Raw genomic sequence first — 15305 nt, 5'->3', positions numbered from 1 at the left:
TGTTGAATCACTAAATTGTACACCTGAAACTAACATAGCACTACATGTTAACCAGCTGATATTAAAACAAAAACTTAAAAAGAAAGAAATAATTAGGGGGGAAAAAGAAAACTCAGTGGATAGTACAATCAAAATATTAGATAAAGTCAAAGAGAGAATTAGAGAATTGAAAGATGGATCTGAAGAGGGTATTGGAACTAAGATTAAAACTTGAAGGAAGGAAAAAAACAAAAACAAAAACAAAAAACCACACAACAACAAAAAACTCACCTTCCTTTGGGCTCACTGCTGCAGGAAGACTACTCCAATCAAGGGTCCAAGTAGGGCAAGGGTGGGGGGAAAACATCACTTCAATGCCTTTTTCCTAGAAATAGTAAATAGGAAATAAACTCTTTAAAATTAATGAATTAATAAAATCCTGTTAAATTTTAGAAGGCCAAATTTCTCTTTTCTATAGTGGCAAGAAGGAAATAAATATTAACAATCATTAGATGTTCCTCAAAATATTAAGTTACATAAGAAATACAATGTGTTTTTAGACAGAACAATTACTTTCCTGGTTTTTTTATACCAAGATAACAAAAAATGCTATTTTTAAATTATTGCCTAAAACTACATGGAAATAAATATACCTACACTTCAAAATAAATTGGGAGTCAAAAAGAAAAGTCAACCTGAAGATAAAAATTTTATCAAAAAATTCCACACAGGGATAATAAAAAACCGATTCCATATATCCATCAAGATCTGTCTTTACATATATGAAATAGTTAACAGCCTAGGAGTTACATTTATAGGATGAAAAGCCCCATTTCAACATAACACCCCAAAACATCATTCATACTTAGAGAGGCTTCTAATGCCTCTAAAAATGGATTCCTCTGTTCTAACCAAATGGTTCCCAACATTTTAAGAAATGAGGACCACTTTTCAATGTATAAAAAAAACTCAAGCTCCTTCCCTATGTCAAAAGTTGTGTATTTATTTAACTACAGACATACTGCATTTATGTACTATAGACAGTGTGTGGCATACATACAGATTCCCAGACCCCTTGCAATCACATTCTGGGTACATAGCTCACAGATAGATATCCATACTTCAGGTTTTTTATCTTTAGAAATATCCTATCTGAAAGAAAAATCTCCAAGAATCGATCACTAATTTGAATCAATAAATTCATGAGATTACTTTAAAAATTATGGAAAGGAAGTAGTATAAAGTTTTTTTGTTGAGGTAGAGATATCTTTATGTCTAGAGGTCTAGAGCACTTACTTGCTTCCAGAAAAATACACATCTCTCTGACATCATCTACCGCTATTCTATTCTATTCCCCCTTATTCTAGCCTAGCCATACTAAACTTGCTCTCCCTCATTTCACCAAATTTAATCCTACCTTAGGGTCTTTTCAAAAAATACTATATATCACTCACACACCATTACATTTAAAGCATACAATTCAAAAGTTTTTATATTCACAGTTGTGCCACAATGAACACTAATTTGAAAATATTTTCATCATCTCAAAAAGAAGTCCTGTATCCATTAGTAAATATAGTCTCTATTTCCCCCTTTCAGCTCCTGGCCCTAGGTAACTACTAATCTACCCTCTGTCTCTACAGATTTGCTCAGGTTTTATTCACTCACTGGACCCTCTGCCTGGAATACTTCCTCCAAATCTTCAGTTTATTTAGGTCATTTGCTCAATGTCTTCACCTAGTCAGATAAGCCTCCCTGCCACCCACATAACCTCCACCCCTTATCCCATATTACTTTTTGTTGCACTTATCATTACCTAATGTGTTAACACATTCATGTTTTTTATTTACCTCCCCCACCAGAATATAAGGCCCATGAAGGTAGTCCAATTTGTTCTTCAGATATCCTGCATTCAAAACAATGACTAAACATACATTTTTTGACTAACTGAATAAATAAATCTAAAACCTTTGGAGAATAAGGGAAATTTTAGGGGCAAGTGTATGCCAAAGAAAACAAAAGGGAGAAAAAAAGTGAGATGTGAATGATCCTAATACTTTACTATTTGATACTTCCACTTGGCACCAATTTCATTTGTCCTTATGTAATTGGCACAAAATACTGTGACTACACAAAAATTAATAGTTACTGTTACCTTCACATAATTTATTATTATTACTAATTTTCTAAACAAATGTCAATAATTCACTAATAAGTAGCAAAAATAATGTCCTGCTAAAAAGAAACATTTATTGTATCTAATATGTACTTTCAAGTTAGAATTAAAAATAGAAATTTTAACTTATTTTCAGATTTGAGCCTTTTTAAAAAATTGTTAATGTAATGTCCCATTTTTTATATAATCATGAGATTTAAAATCAGAAAAGGATCGTACAAAATATCTACTATATTCTCCTAATTTATAAATTGAGAAATGAAGACCCTTTGGTTAAACAACATACTGAAGGTCACAATGTTTGCTTAGCTACAAAGCTGGGAATAAAATCCAAGTCACCTGGACCCTAGCAGTCTTCCTATGGGCTGCTCCCAAGCAAATGCCTGAGAGTGGCTGAGATACCATGGCAGGCCTATTCCTGAGAAACATGGAACCCTCTGACAGAGGATTTAGCCTCAAGGATTCCCCACTGGCTTGCCAAAACTTTCTTAGACCTGCAACGATGTCTAAAACTTTTCTAACCCTATCATCCTTCCTTCCCTGTCTGATGCACAGGGTTCAAACCTGCATCATAGACTGAAGGCTCTCTCAGCTGCCTCTGTTTCCCTCCTGACTTTACCTCACATATTTCCCTCAGTAGACCTCTTGCATATCCAACCCCATCTTGGTTCTGTTTGAGGGACCTGAACTAACACATCCCCTGTAATTAAAAATTCAGGACATTTTATTTTTTATGTTATTACAAGACAGGTTATTTTTATAATTGTTAACTTTTCCTGAATTCAAATTTGTTATTGATTTCTCATTGTATATAAATATTTTTAATATGTATAAAATACACGTTTTTCCTAATGTCATTTTAATGCTAGAAAAACAGCTAGAAAAATCTGAATCACTAATTTTCTTTTAAGATGGTTTAAGTATGAATTAAAAGCAGATTTTTAGTTGAAATTTTGAAAATTAGTATTTTAATGCAAAGCAAATTATTCTATTGATTATTATTTATCTAGAAAAATTCAAGAGGTAAAACTGAGATCCCTACACAGTATAGTCATCTGATCAAGATTTGGACATGCCTTGGTACCTTCTTCTAAAATCAACTATAAAATCCTATTTCATTGTTTCATCACTAGACTAACAAAGCTTAAATGATGAGATAAGGGGCTGATATCACTACAAAAATCTTGCGCTTTTCTAATTCACCAAACTTCCTGTTAACCACAGAACTCAAATACTTCCTAACTCAAGTGGGAAAATATAATGAATATTTTTCCAATATGACTACTCAGATGAATAGCTCAAATTACTTCCTGATTTTTCCTCTATTTAAATAAATCTTTAAGTAGTTGAAGTTAAAACATTTTTGTAAATTGTTTAGAATCATAGAGAAAATAAAGCCTATTGGGAAAATTTCTACAATTAGTATTATCAGAAACAAATCTTGCTGCAAAGAGAGAGAAAAAAAATCCTATGTGTTACATAAAAAGGCATTAAAATAAGAAAATAAAAACAAAATTCAAAGAACTAAAAATCTTAAATTTAGACAAAACCTTGGCAAGTAAATTGAGATATTCATTTTCATAATCTTTAACTTCAAATCATCATCTCAAAACTTAAAAACTGAGACCAAAACCTTGCAACAAAAAAATCAGGTTAAAACAATTTGACCAAATATGATATGACCTTAGCTAATGTCTTGAATATTAAGAAAAAAAAAGTTTTGACTCCAAAGACTAATAAAAATCTTCAATTTACTATACCTCATTTATATGCAAAACACATAGAAATATTAATTGGGTAAGAGTGATATAAAAGAGTTAACAAATAAAATTTAAAACAAAAATAATGTGCATAAATGATTACAAGTTGGGGTAGAACGCTCAACAACATTATCACATGAAATTTTTCAAAGAAAATTTTCAGAAAAACATTTTAAGTACCATTAACTTGGTCATAGTGGGCCTTGGTCCTCCTATAAATGAAGCATCATTTTGCTCTTCTACACCTGGGACCTCACTTAAGTTTGAATTTTGTTCATTTGAGGCGGTCAGCAACTCTGGTAAATGGAGAAATTGGATTCCACACTGAGAAGCTGCTGTTTTTACTCTTGGCACTTCCTGAATCCTCTGGTACCAAGCAGCCAACAGTGGAAATTCTATCAGCTTTTCAGAAAGTTTCTTGCAGATAATTACCTAGGCAGGCAAAGAACAAAACATACTATTACATACTGTCTTTTGTAATAGCCACTGAGGTACCTTCACATACCATAAAATTCACACATTTTAATTGTACGGTTCAGTGAGTTTTAGCAGATTCATACGGTTATGTAACTACCACCACAATCCAGTATTAGAACACTTATATATCACACCAAAAGCTTCCATTGTGACGACCTGCAGTCAATCTCTGCTTCCTCAGTTAGTTGCAAGCAACCACTGATTTGGTTTCCATGTGATTTGCCTTCTCTAGTATTTCATATAAGTGGAATCATAAAATCTGTCTTTTTTCACTCAGCATTAAGTTTCTGAGGTTCATCATGTAGTTGCATTTATCAGTAGTTTGGTTTTTTTTAAGATTTTTTAAATTTATTTGACAGAAATCGCCAGTAGGCAAAGAGGTAGGCAGAGAGAGAGGTGGGGGGAAGCAGGCTCCCCGCGGAGCAGAGAGCCTGGATGTGGGGCTTGATCCCAGGACCCTGAGATCATGACCTGAGCTAAAGGCAGAGGCTTAATGCTCTGAGCCACCCAGGCGCCCCAGTAGTTTGTTTCTTTTCATTGTAAGTAGTAGTCATTGTGTGGAATAATATATTTTGCTTATCCATTTAGTAATTGATGGACATTTGCATTGTTTTCAGTTTTTGATCATTATAAATGATATTGCTTTATGAACTCATGCATCAGTATTTGTGTATGAATGTTTTTCATTTCTTAGGAACCAAGTTGCTAGGCTGTATGGAAATGGTATGCTTCGGTTTTAAAGAAACTGCCTAACTCCTCTCTCTGATGGTTGTACCATTTTAAAGATTTTATTTATTTAATTGACAGAGAGAGAGAGAGATCACAAGTAGGCAGAGAGGCAGGCAGAGAGAGAGGAGGAAGCAGACTCCCTGCTGAGCAGAGAGCCTGATGTGGGGCTTGATTCCAGGACCCTGAGATCATGACCTGAGCCGAAGGCAGAGGCTTAACCCACTGAGCCACCCAGGCACCCCAGTTGTACCATTTTATAACCCCACTAGAAATGTCCCAGTTTCTCCAAATCTTGCCAATGACTGGTATTGTCAGTCTTTTTTATTAGAACTATTCTACTGGATGTGTGGTAGTATCTCACTATGATTTTGGTTTGCATTTCCCTGTGACTAATGATGTTTAGCATCATGTACTGATTTGCCATTCAAATATCTTCTTTAGTGAAATGTTTCCTATACTTTTAGTATTGATTTCACAATATATAAATTGGGGCAACTCAACAAGAAAACAAACAACCAATTAAAAAGATGGGCAAAAGATCTGAAAAGACACCTCAGAATTATGTAGTTGGCCAGTTATATATATGACAACAAAGATACATAGTTGGCAAATAAATGTATGAGAAAACGTTCATCACCTTATATCATTAAAGAATTGCAAGTTACAACAAGGAGACACCATTGTACACCTATCAGAAGGGTGAAAATGCAAAACCCCGACAACAGCAAAAGCTGGCAAGGATGTGGAGCAATGGGAACTCTGATTCACTTCTCATGGGAATGCAAAATGGGACAGCCACTTTGAAAGACAGTTTGGCAATTCCTTACAAAGCTAAACAACTCTCACCATATGATTCAGTAATTGCACTACAAATGAGTTGAGCACTTATGCCCCTGTAAAAAGCAGCACATGGATGTCTATAGCAGTTTTATTCATTACTGCCCAAACTTGGAAGCAACCAAGATGTTCTTCAATAGATGAACGGATAAATATCCAAACCTTAAAATACTATTCAGCACTAAAAAGAAATGAACTCATCAAGCTATGAAAAGACATAGAGGAACATTAAAAGCATATTACTAAGTGAAAGAAGCCAATATGAGGGATACATACTGTGTAATTCAAAATATATGACATTCTGGAAAAGGTAAAACTATGAAGACAACAAAAGGATCAATGGTTGTCAGGGTTAGGACAGAGGGTTGAATAGATTTTTAGGGAAGTAAAGCAATTCTGTAGGATACAATAATGATGGATACATATCATCGATATGTCAAAACTCCCAGAATGCATAGTCCAAAGAGTCAACCCTAATATAAACTATGGTTTGGGCTATAGTAATGTGTTAATGGAAGTTGATGAGTTGTAATAAATGTACCAGTCTGGTGCAGGGTGTTGATGGTAGAGGAAACTGGATAGGTGGGGACAGGGGGTATCTGGGAACTTTCTGTACTTTCTGCTCAACTTTACTATAAACCTAGAATTATTGTAAACAAGTCTATCTTTTAAAGAAATTTTGAAAATCAACAGATACTACTTAAATAAGACTGACAAGGGACTAATGTCTTAGCAATAATCAAGGCCCAAAAGGTATTTGTGAATTATTTGAAGAATAATAAATATTATATATGCACAAACTAAGAATATACTCACATACTGACTATACTACAAGCCCCTCAATATATATTAGTATATAAAATATTTTATATTATATATTTATATATAATTTTATTATTTTTTATTTATATATTATCTTACTATATATTTTATATATGTTTATATGTATTTATATATTTATATATATATCTAAAATGGAAAAGAATAATATTTAGAGGAAAAGGGCAAAAAATATGAATAGATTATTCTAAGATAACAGAAATAACATGACTATATATCCTATAATTGAAAATCATTTTTGAAAAGTTTATACCTTGCATTCCAGTTTCTATCATCTTTCATTGTTAGTATATTTTTATGCCCCTCTAAAAATTCTTCCTTAGTCAACTTCCTTCAAATCTAGAAACCCCTTCATCAATAACTCATGGGCAGGGCACCTGGGTGGCTCAGTGGGTTAAGCCTCTGCCTTCAGCTCAGGTCATGATCTCAGGGTCCTGGGTGAGAGCCCCACATTGGGCTCTCTGCTTGATGGGGAGCCTACTTCCCCCTCTCTCTCTGCCTGCCTTTCTGCCTACTTGTGATCTCTCTCTGTCAAATAAATAAATAAAATCCTAAAAAAACAAACAAAAACTCATGGGCAAGAATACATTCCACTGTCCCTGACCCTCATTATATTTCAAAAGTTCTCAACACACTGAATATAGAGAGCAAATGGGTCAATGGAGAGTAAATGGACACTGCTCAGTCAAAAACCTCAAATACTCAATATGTACTTATTTATGAACATGAGTTTAAGTGGCTAATGGGGAAAGAATTGAAATAAGTTGAAGGGTTGATTTCCTCAAAGTATGTTATGTGGTATTTTTAAATGATTATAATTTGATATCTATATAGAGTCTATAGTCACTGGTATATTTTGAGGAATCTCAATGGAAGTTATATACTCACTAGGGACATGTGGGAATGAGAGAAATGGAGAGGTTGTACTCTTATTTTAATAGTGATCTGAAAAAATCTTTTTTTTCCTTTTGTGAAGCCTTCTTCCCTGAATGTATGAAATCTAACACAGAATCAAATCAGTATTAGCTAAAAGCAATGTAAGAAACACTCTCAGAACCATATTTTTAAAATAGGCTTGATGGAATAAGGAGAAGATTTCACTGAAGTAAAATAGTAAAAAGATAAAAGATACAATTATAGATATTTAGAAGTGAAAAGATAACTAGAGTCAGTTAGAGGGAATTTTTTATAACACAGCACTTAAAGGAAGGCTTTTTATTCAAATTAGAAAATGTGAAGCCATTACTCCTGATTTAAATTATCTTTTTGTTTTCTCTTGGCCAGATACTTTCTCCCTACCATCACCACCAAACTTAAATTTCTTTAAAAATTAGAATGTACTTGCATCTTTTTGAGGCACTGAATGTTGTTTCCATAGAGACAGTAATAATGTTGCCAACAAATTATGATGGTGATTATGAACAAATAAATACAAAGGTCAAATCAAGAAAATATTGATTAATATATCTGGGAATCAGTTTATAATTCTCACCAAAATTCATTAATTCATCCTCCCTCCCTCCCTCCCTTCCTTCTTTCCTTCTTTACTGAGACAGAGAGAGAGAATCTTAAGCAGTCTCCGTGCCCAGCATGAACCCAAGCCAGGGCTTGATCTTATGACCCTGACATTGTGACCTGAGCTAAAATCACAAGTCTGACGCTTAAAGGGCCACCCAGGCATCCCCTTCCCAAAATTCCTAATTGCCTGGAAATAGCTTACGTGATCAGGGAACTGAGCTTAAGTAGTGATGAATTAATCAAATAAGAAATATTCTAATTTCTTCACTTTTCTTTTCCTCCCCTTGGTAGTGCTTTAGTTTTATTTGTTAAAGGCATATGGCATCTTTCCTTCTACTGGAAAAGAAGTTCCGATTGAGTAGCAATAATTCATGTTTAAGAGAAATCAGGGAGTTTTACACCGCATGACAGGTCATCCCATTTAATCAACATGCCAGGCTGCTCTGCTAATATCCAGACAGCTCAGGAAGTACTGAACCACATTCATTACACTCAAGAAGATAAATTTAAGGAAGTGGCTAATGAAAAATGGGTGAGATGCAAATTATGTTTGCTCCTAAGAAATGATTTTTTAAAAAGTTGTCTGCCTGATAAGATCAAAATCATTATAAATATCACAGTTACTTACAGACAAGAAAATAAGATTATTTATTCTTAAACAATGATTAAAAAAACTGCTTCTACCAAGAGCATAAAATGAAACCCTAATGGTTTTGTAGTTAATTGTAATAAGGGTCAGCAAAACTTGCCTGGAGAGAAGCAAGATGTTACATTTATCCAAAATATCTCCTCCTCTGCATCACCTTCTAATCATTTATTATATAAAATGTTTTGTATTTACTTTATGTCACTTCCTTAGTCATGTTTACTCTTTTGAAAATAGGTCATAACTAAGAGATGTTAAGGTGAGCAGTGTAAGCAGTCAACTGGATGGAAATATAATCCCAATTTTTCATTTTTTACTTATAGATTAGAGCTGGCGGGTTAAAACTGAAAACTCTTGAGCACCTAAGGCATAGGAGAGGATATGGAATATACAAATTAATGACTAAATACGTGGCATCCATAGTTTGTGCCAGGCAATAGTGAGATTCCCATTTTATTCCTAATTTTACAACAACAGGGAAAGTGAAACAGATATTTAACATAGGTAGTTTTGCTTAAAAATCAATTTCTACAATAATTTTACTTAAGCAATAAATGTGTCATACTTTTCAAAAACGCAATTCAAGGCATTAGAAGTTAACATGTAAAAAGTTAAATCCTAAGAGTTCAAATTACAAAAATATTTTATAAAATGGCAAGTTTTGTCTTAAGGGAGTAGACAATTTTTTAAATAGTCTTATCAAAGTATACTTGCTTACTAGTAGCAACTTAACAGTAACTATACAATTTTCTGGTATCAGGGAACATCAGGATTGTGCCTGAGTACAGCTATTCATTGCTGTTTCTCCCATATGCTTGCTATAATAACTACTAGAGGATGCTTGCAAATGACTTAAAATGGAACTCATAAGAGGTGTGCATTTTTAATCTATTCTTTTTAAAGTCTGTTACTAAAACTTTCCAGGGAGGGTTTTGTCAGACACATTCCATGCGTGCTCTTGGGCTAACTTTGCAAATTAATATCCACTGAAAAGGAAGAAAAGCATGAAGCAAGTTTAGACACAGTACCTTGGCTATTTTATCTACTATTGTTTTGGCATCTTTGGCTTTATTCTGTTTAGCAGAACTGTATATTTTCTCTAACTCTTCTAATTTTGACTTCTGGTATTCCAAACCTTGACTTTGCAAAATTGACTGTCCTTTTATATTGTTGGCCTTATTCCTGTAGCCAAATATCCTTGCTCTAGGTTCGGCTCTATGTTTCTGATCCCAACCTAGTAGTAACTTAAATTTCCTTCCTGATCATGAACTTGGTCCTAAGTGTGACCATTTGGATCACCACTCCAACACCTCAATGTGTTAATTAATGCAAGCATAAATGCTCTGCATCATAGTCACTACCTGAGCTTAAACAATGGCTTCATAACCAAGATGAATTAAAGGAGCAAAATAAACATAACAAATAATATCAACAATATCTTACTTTGGCAAAGAAAGATTAATTCCTGAAAGAAAATATGCAGATCCAAGAAAAATACAAACAAAGGAAAATACTGTAAGAATTAGTTTACCATAAATGTCAAAGAGGAAAAATTAATCATAGAATACATGTAATAATAAAGGCTGAATATACAAGTTTTCCCCTATTTTAAAATAAGAACAAGGTTTTTCAGTGAGTATTAGGTAAATTTATGTAGTAGCAGTTAGTAGATGCCCCACCTGATTGAAGAGAAAAAAAATCCCTCCCAATTAAAATACTTCAGCCTCAAGTGATCCTAATTAGGTGAAAACTATTTAAATTAAGCTAAAATCAAATGCAAACTACCTGGAAATGGATGTTTGGATAATCATCTAAAAGCAACTACATAGATTCATGCAAAGTTAAACAAATAGCCCAGCACTTCGTTATGGAAGGTGCCTGACAAAACCCATTTGATTTACATTGGTAAATCCAATTTTATATTTGTTTCGTTGCTTTTGCAAGGAGATACTCATCTTCTCTAACAGTTTTACTTTCTTTGTACCACTTGCTATTATGTAAATACATATTATTTACTTGTTTACTTTTTCATTTCAACCCCCCCCACTAGAATATTAACCCCATGAGGGCTGGGACCTTATTTGTTTTGTTCATCACTCTATTTCCAGGGCCTACAAGAGTACCTGCTATATACAGTAGACTTTCAACAACTTTCTCAAATGAATCAATTAGTGGATGTGCCACTTTGATTCAATTCTTACAAAATTAAAAACAAACACAGTTATCCAAAAAGACTAAGAAGCCAGGACCACCAACAGAATTTCATAATACGTATTGAATAACTGCTGTAATGACTGAAGTTGGTAATAAAGGGGAAAGTCAGGAGTAAGAGAATTTACAATCACTGGACTAGGGGAAAAAAAAAAAAAGTTGATGTCTTCTCCCCATCCAGCTCTGTGGATTCTCTACATACAACATTTAAAATACTAATCAACATCTAAACAATTCCCAAATCTTTTTCATATCTTTTAATTCTGAAGTTATTTTAGTTCCTAATCTTATTTTGTTTCTATTTTGGGAAAAAAAAAAAAAAAAAAAAGAAGTCCTCTTTAAGAAAATGCCAATTGATTAATACCACCTAACTTACTAGTGAACCACCAGCTTCCAAGTAGATTTTCATTAGAAATCATTTCTCATTTTGTCAGTAGAGATACCTGAAGTGTTAGTGATACATGAGAATGAAATCTGTTACGTGATGCCTTTTTAGGAGAAAGGGTGAAACGCTTCAAAGCAAGAAAAATGCAGCTCTTGAAAACCAATTGGAAAGCTGCAGAGAGCTATAGCTTCCCACATTCACTCTAGTATTATTTTTACCTTGTTCTTTTTTCCTCCACAGAGAGGAAAAATACACATACAAACACACACTCACAGTAAGAAAGAAAAGGTTCCATTTATATTCTCCCACAACACTGACTAGCATAGCCAGCTACAGAATGTAATCTTATAAGGAACAGAGATGCACAGACACGATGATAAAATATTTCTGATTTAATAATACCTAACATAATGTAATTAGTATTTTAAGTGTCTACTTAATTATAAAATACAGCTGGCAAGAATTTTTTAGTGTTTTAATACTAGAGCCTCTAATACCTGAAGGTAATTGCAAGAGTAATTTGAAATTAATAATCATAACTGCCAAAATTTTAGCATTTCAAAATTAAAAGTTATAATAATGACTAAGATTTATTAAGAACTTACTGTTCATACTTCACACAAAATGTCACTTCTTCATCACAGTGATCCTGTGAGATAGATACTATGATCTCTTTCTTACAGATAGGAAAAACGAGATAGGAAATCCTTACTTGCCCGGGAGCATAATGATAGTAAGAAGCGGAATAGGGATGCAAACGTAGGCGATTTCACAGACGGAAACTTCTAGTAACGTATCCGTTCCCGATAAACCTTACCAAAAAATGATGGATACAGGGCAAGAGTACGATATCTGCCAAAGTGAAGTAGAGGCCCTCGGCAAACACATGCTCCAGAGGTGGGAGGTCAGAGGCTTTTGCTTTTCTGATGTGAGGAGGCTCCCTGTGGGTGGCAGCTGGTTCTTCCTGTACTGCGAGCTTCGAGAATGCAACTTTCAGTTCCAGGTTCTCAGATGTAGAGTCCAGCTCTTGAGACGTTTCTTGTCTATGCACCTTGCCCATTGCTTTTTCCTTAGCGAGGGAAGGCCCGACCCCAGCAGCCTTCTGTTGCTTCAGCTTCTGCCTACGGAGTTTGTCGTCATTATGCACTCTAACGGGCTCGCTAAGCTTCTTCTCTAATTGTAGTATTTCTGCGGGGATAGCTGGGTGCTGGTCAGAAGATTCTCTGAGAAAATTCTCAATAGCTAAAGGGATGGTAAGTTCGCATAGCCTGGTCCACTGACTGACCTGAAAAACAAAATACCAGAAGAAATCGAGTCTTTACTTTCAATGTAGCTTGAAGAAAACTTTCTATCGGGAGAGAAGACTGGTTTTGACGACTGAAGCCAAGCCATCCCTGGGCAAGGTTTTTATGCTCTATCAAGGGACATATTACAGTGCTTTAAACATAACACTAAACATCGGTTTAGCAATCCTATACCTGGAATACATGCTATCCTCTTGCATCCTCTTACTGAATAAAACCTTCCTTCCCAAAGCCTTTGAAATACATGCACCCCTAAAAATATACGGTTTCAAAGCACTGCCACTTGAGCTCCCATTCATGTGTAAAATTTCCTTTTAAAGTCCTCACTTAAGGGATGCCTGGGTGGCTCAGTGGGTTAATGGTCTGCCGTCACCTCAGGTCAAGATCTCAGGGTCCTGGGATCAAGCCCCACATCTAGGGTCCTTGCTCAGCGGGGAACCTGCTTCTCTCTCCGCCTGCTGCTCCCCCTGCTTGTTCTCTCTCCTTCTCTGACAAATAAAAAATAAAATCTTAAAAAAAAAAAAAGTTCTCAATTAAAACAAAAGATAAAAAAAAAAAAAAAGTCATTCTCTAAAAATAGTGTCTCCAAACCTCACAAAATAAATCTTGAGTTCTTATTTTTCCATGCTGTACCTGAAGTATTGGCATACATGAGGGACTACTTTATTTCATTGCTTACTAGAGATTTTTTAAGTAAGCAGGATTTAATTCCTCTCCCACAGAAGGTTAAAATAAATGTTGAAATAAATGTGTTATCCCTTTATGGCTTTAAGTAACAGAAGAGCCATCATACTTACTTCAGCACAGGCTTTCAAGCAAGTCTTCTTAAAACCCAAAAGTTCCAAAATTTCCTTCTTGGAGGGGTCAGCTTCATATGATCTCTGGATTATGTGTCTCAGTACAACAGCAAGTCCTGCTCTACAGAAATTGTCTGGTTTTTCTACTATTGCAGGTAAACAGCAATTCTGGACTATTGGAGGAAGCTCTTGCCTTGAAATAATTTGTACTTCAACATCCTGGGGCACTACATTTTTTAATGAAATATCTGTACTTTCTCCGGTGGGGACTAAGCAAACTTTAAAGATTTTGCAGTCACAGTATGATAACAGAAACAAAGTTACAGATGTATGAAGAGGAAAGACGCATCCTTCTATTTGGTGAGAAAAATCCAAGTATAGGTATTCTTCTGTAAGACTTTTCTTAATGCCTTTCATTTTCTTCTTTCATTGGGTCACCTGCAGCATAAATTGAAGTGGTTATAGACTTAGAATACAGTAACTTAGAAGCTGAAATGAAAGATGAATATTCAAATACTTTTTCTAGAAATCAGTGAAGACTTGCGATAGATATGATTCTGCAAGAATTTGTTCCTGGACTGAATAAATGGCTTCCAAAAGAAAGATTTCCACTTGGTGCAATTAACTAGTCTTGGGGTGATTTTTACCCAGCTTCTTTAAAATAAGCATACTTTGGGGCACCTGGGTGGCTCAGTGGTTAAAGCCTCTGCCTTCGGCTCGGGTCATGATCTAAGGGTACTGGGATTGAGCCCCACATCGGTCTCCCTGCTTGGCAAGGAGCCTGCTTCCCCGCCACCCCCCTCTCTCTGCCTGTCTCTCTGCCTACTTTTGATCTTTGTCTGTCAAATAAATAAATAAAACCTTTAAAAAAATAAATAAAATAAGCACACTTTAGGTGCTTAGCAATAGAACCTTTTTAGACAAGTACTTTGAGGTCTCACTACAGGTAAGAACAAGAGATGAATAAAATGGGAAATAAGTAACCAAAAATACTAGGAGTTGCCTGGAGAAGCTTTGGCCATGCTGGTCCTCCCACACTGCTTCTCTTTTATGACTCTATAACACAATAACCGTGGGGAGAGGATATATTCATTCCCTCGTGAGAAATGGATTCTCCTAAGGTGAGTGGGTTTTGATATGATGAACGATTGCATGCTAAATCACAACAGAAAAATATCTGAAGTTCCCCATAACTTAGATGTTGATAACGGAGATATCTCCAAGTTAACATATCCAGAATCACTTACCCCCACACCCCAAACCTGCCTCCTCATTTATCCTCCCCACTTCAGTGAATGGAGCCTTGTCTTCTAGCTGCTCAGGCCAAAAATCTCAAGTTATTCTTAGTTACTCTTTCCTTTCACATCTCCATAACCAATCCATTAAAAACTTATTTTGTCTCTTCAATATATATCCAAAATGCTTATTTCACACCACCTTCATTGCTCCCACCGTGATCCAAGCCTCTATCGCCTATCTCTGAATTACAGCAATTATCTTCTGCTTGCTGTCCTATCTCCCACTCTGGTCTATTCTCAACATAGAATTTAAAGTGATGCTGTTAAAAATGGAATAAAATCATGTCACTACTCAAATATCTTCCCTTTCTATTCAGAGAAAAGACAAAGCTCCTACAGTGGCCTAAA

At 34.9% G+C, this 15305-nt stretch overlaps 1 protein-coding gene across 5 annotated transcripts in view; it reads right to left on the bottom strand.

Annotated features, from left to right (window-relative positions):
- Positions 1–15305, bottom strand: part of GSTCD (glutathione S-transferase C-terminal domain containing) — a 139573-nt gene that overhangs the window by 108943 nt on the left and 15325 nt on the right. For all 5 annotated transcript variants that reach the window (XM_059376863.1, XM_059376857.1, XM_059376848.1 and 2 more), the window contains exons 2-5: positions 13660–14097; positions 12376–12843; positions 4096–4347; positions 271–364 (exon numbers count right to left, since the gene is read on the bottom strand). In XM_059376863.1, coding sequence (XP_059232846.1) covers positions 271–364; positions 4096–4347; positions 12376–12843; positions 13660–14076 — 1231 coding nt within the window. In that variant the 5' untranslated portion in view covers positions 14077–14097. The remainder of the gene's footprint in view (positions 1–270; positions 365–4095; positions 4348–12375; positions 12844–13659; positions 14098–15305) is intronic.

The sequence above is a fragment of the Mustela nigripes genome, chromosome 1 (genome assembly GCF_022355385.1).
Source record: "Mustela nigripes isolate SB6536 chromosome 1, MUSNIG.SB6536, whole genome shotgun sequence".
NCBI lineage: Eukaryota > Metazoa > Chordata > Mammalia > Carnivora > Mustelidae > Mustela > Mustela nigripes.
This window is presented reverse-complemented; position numbering and strand designations above follow the sequence as displayed.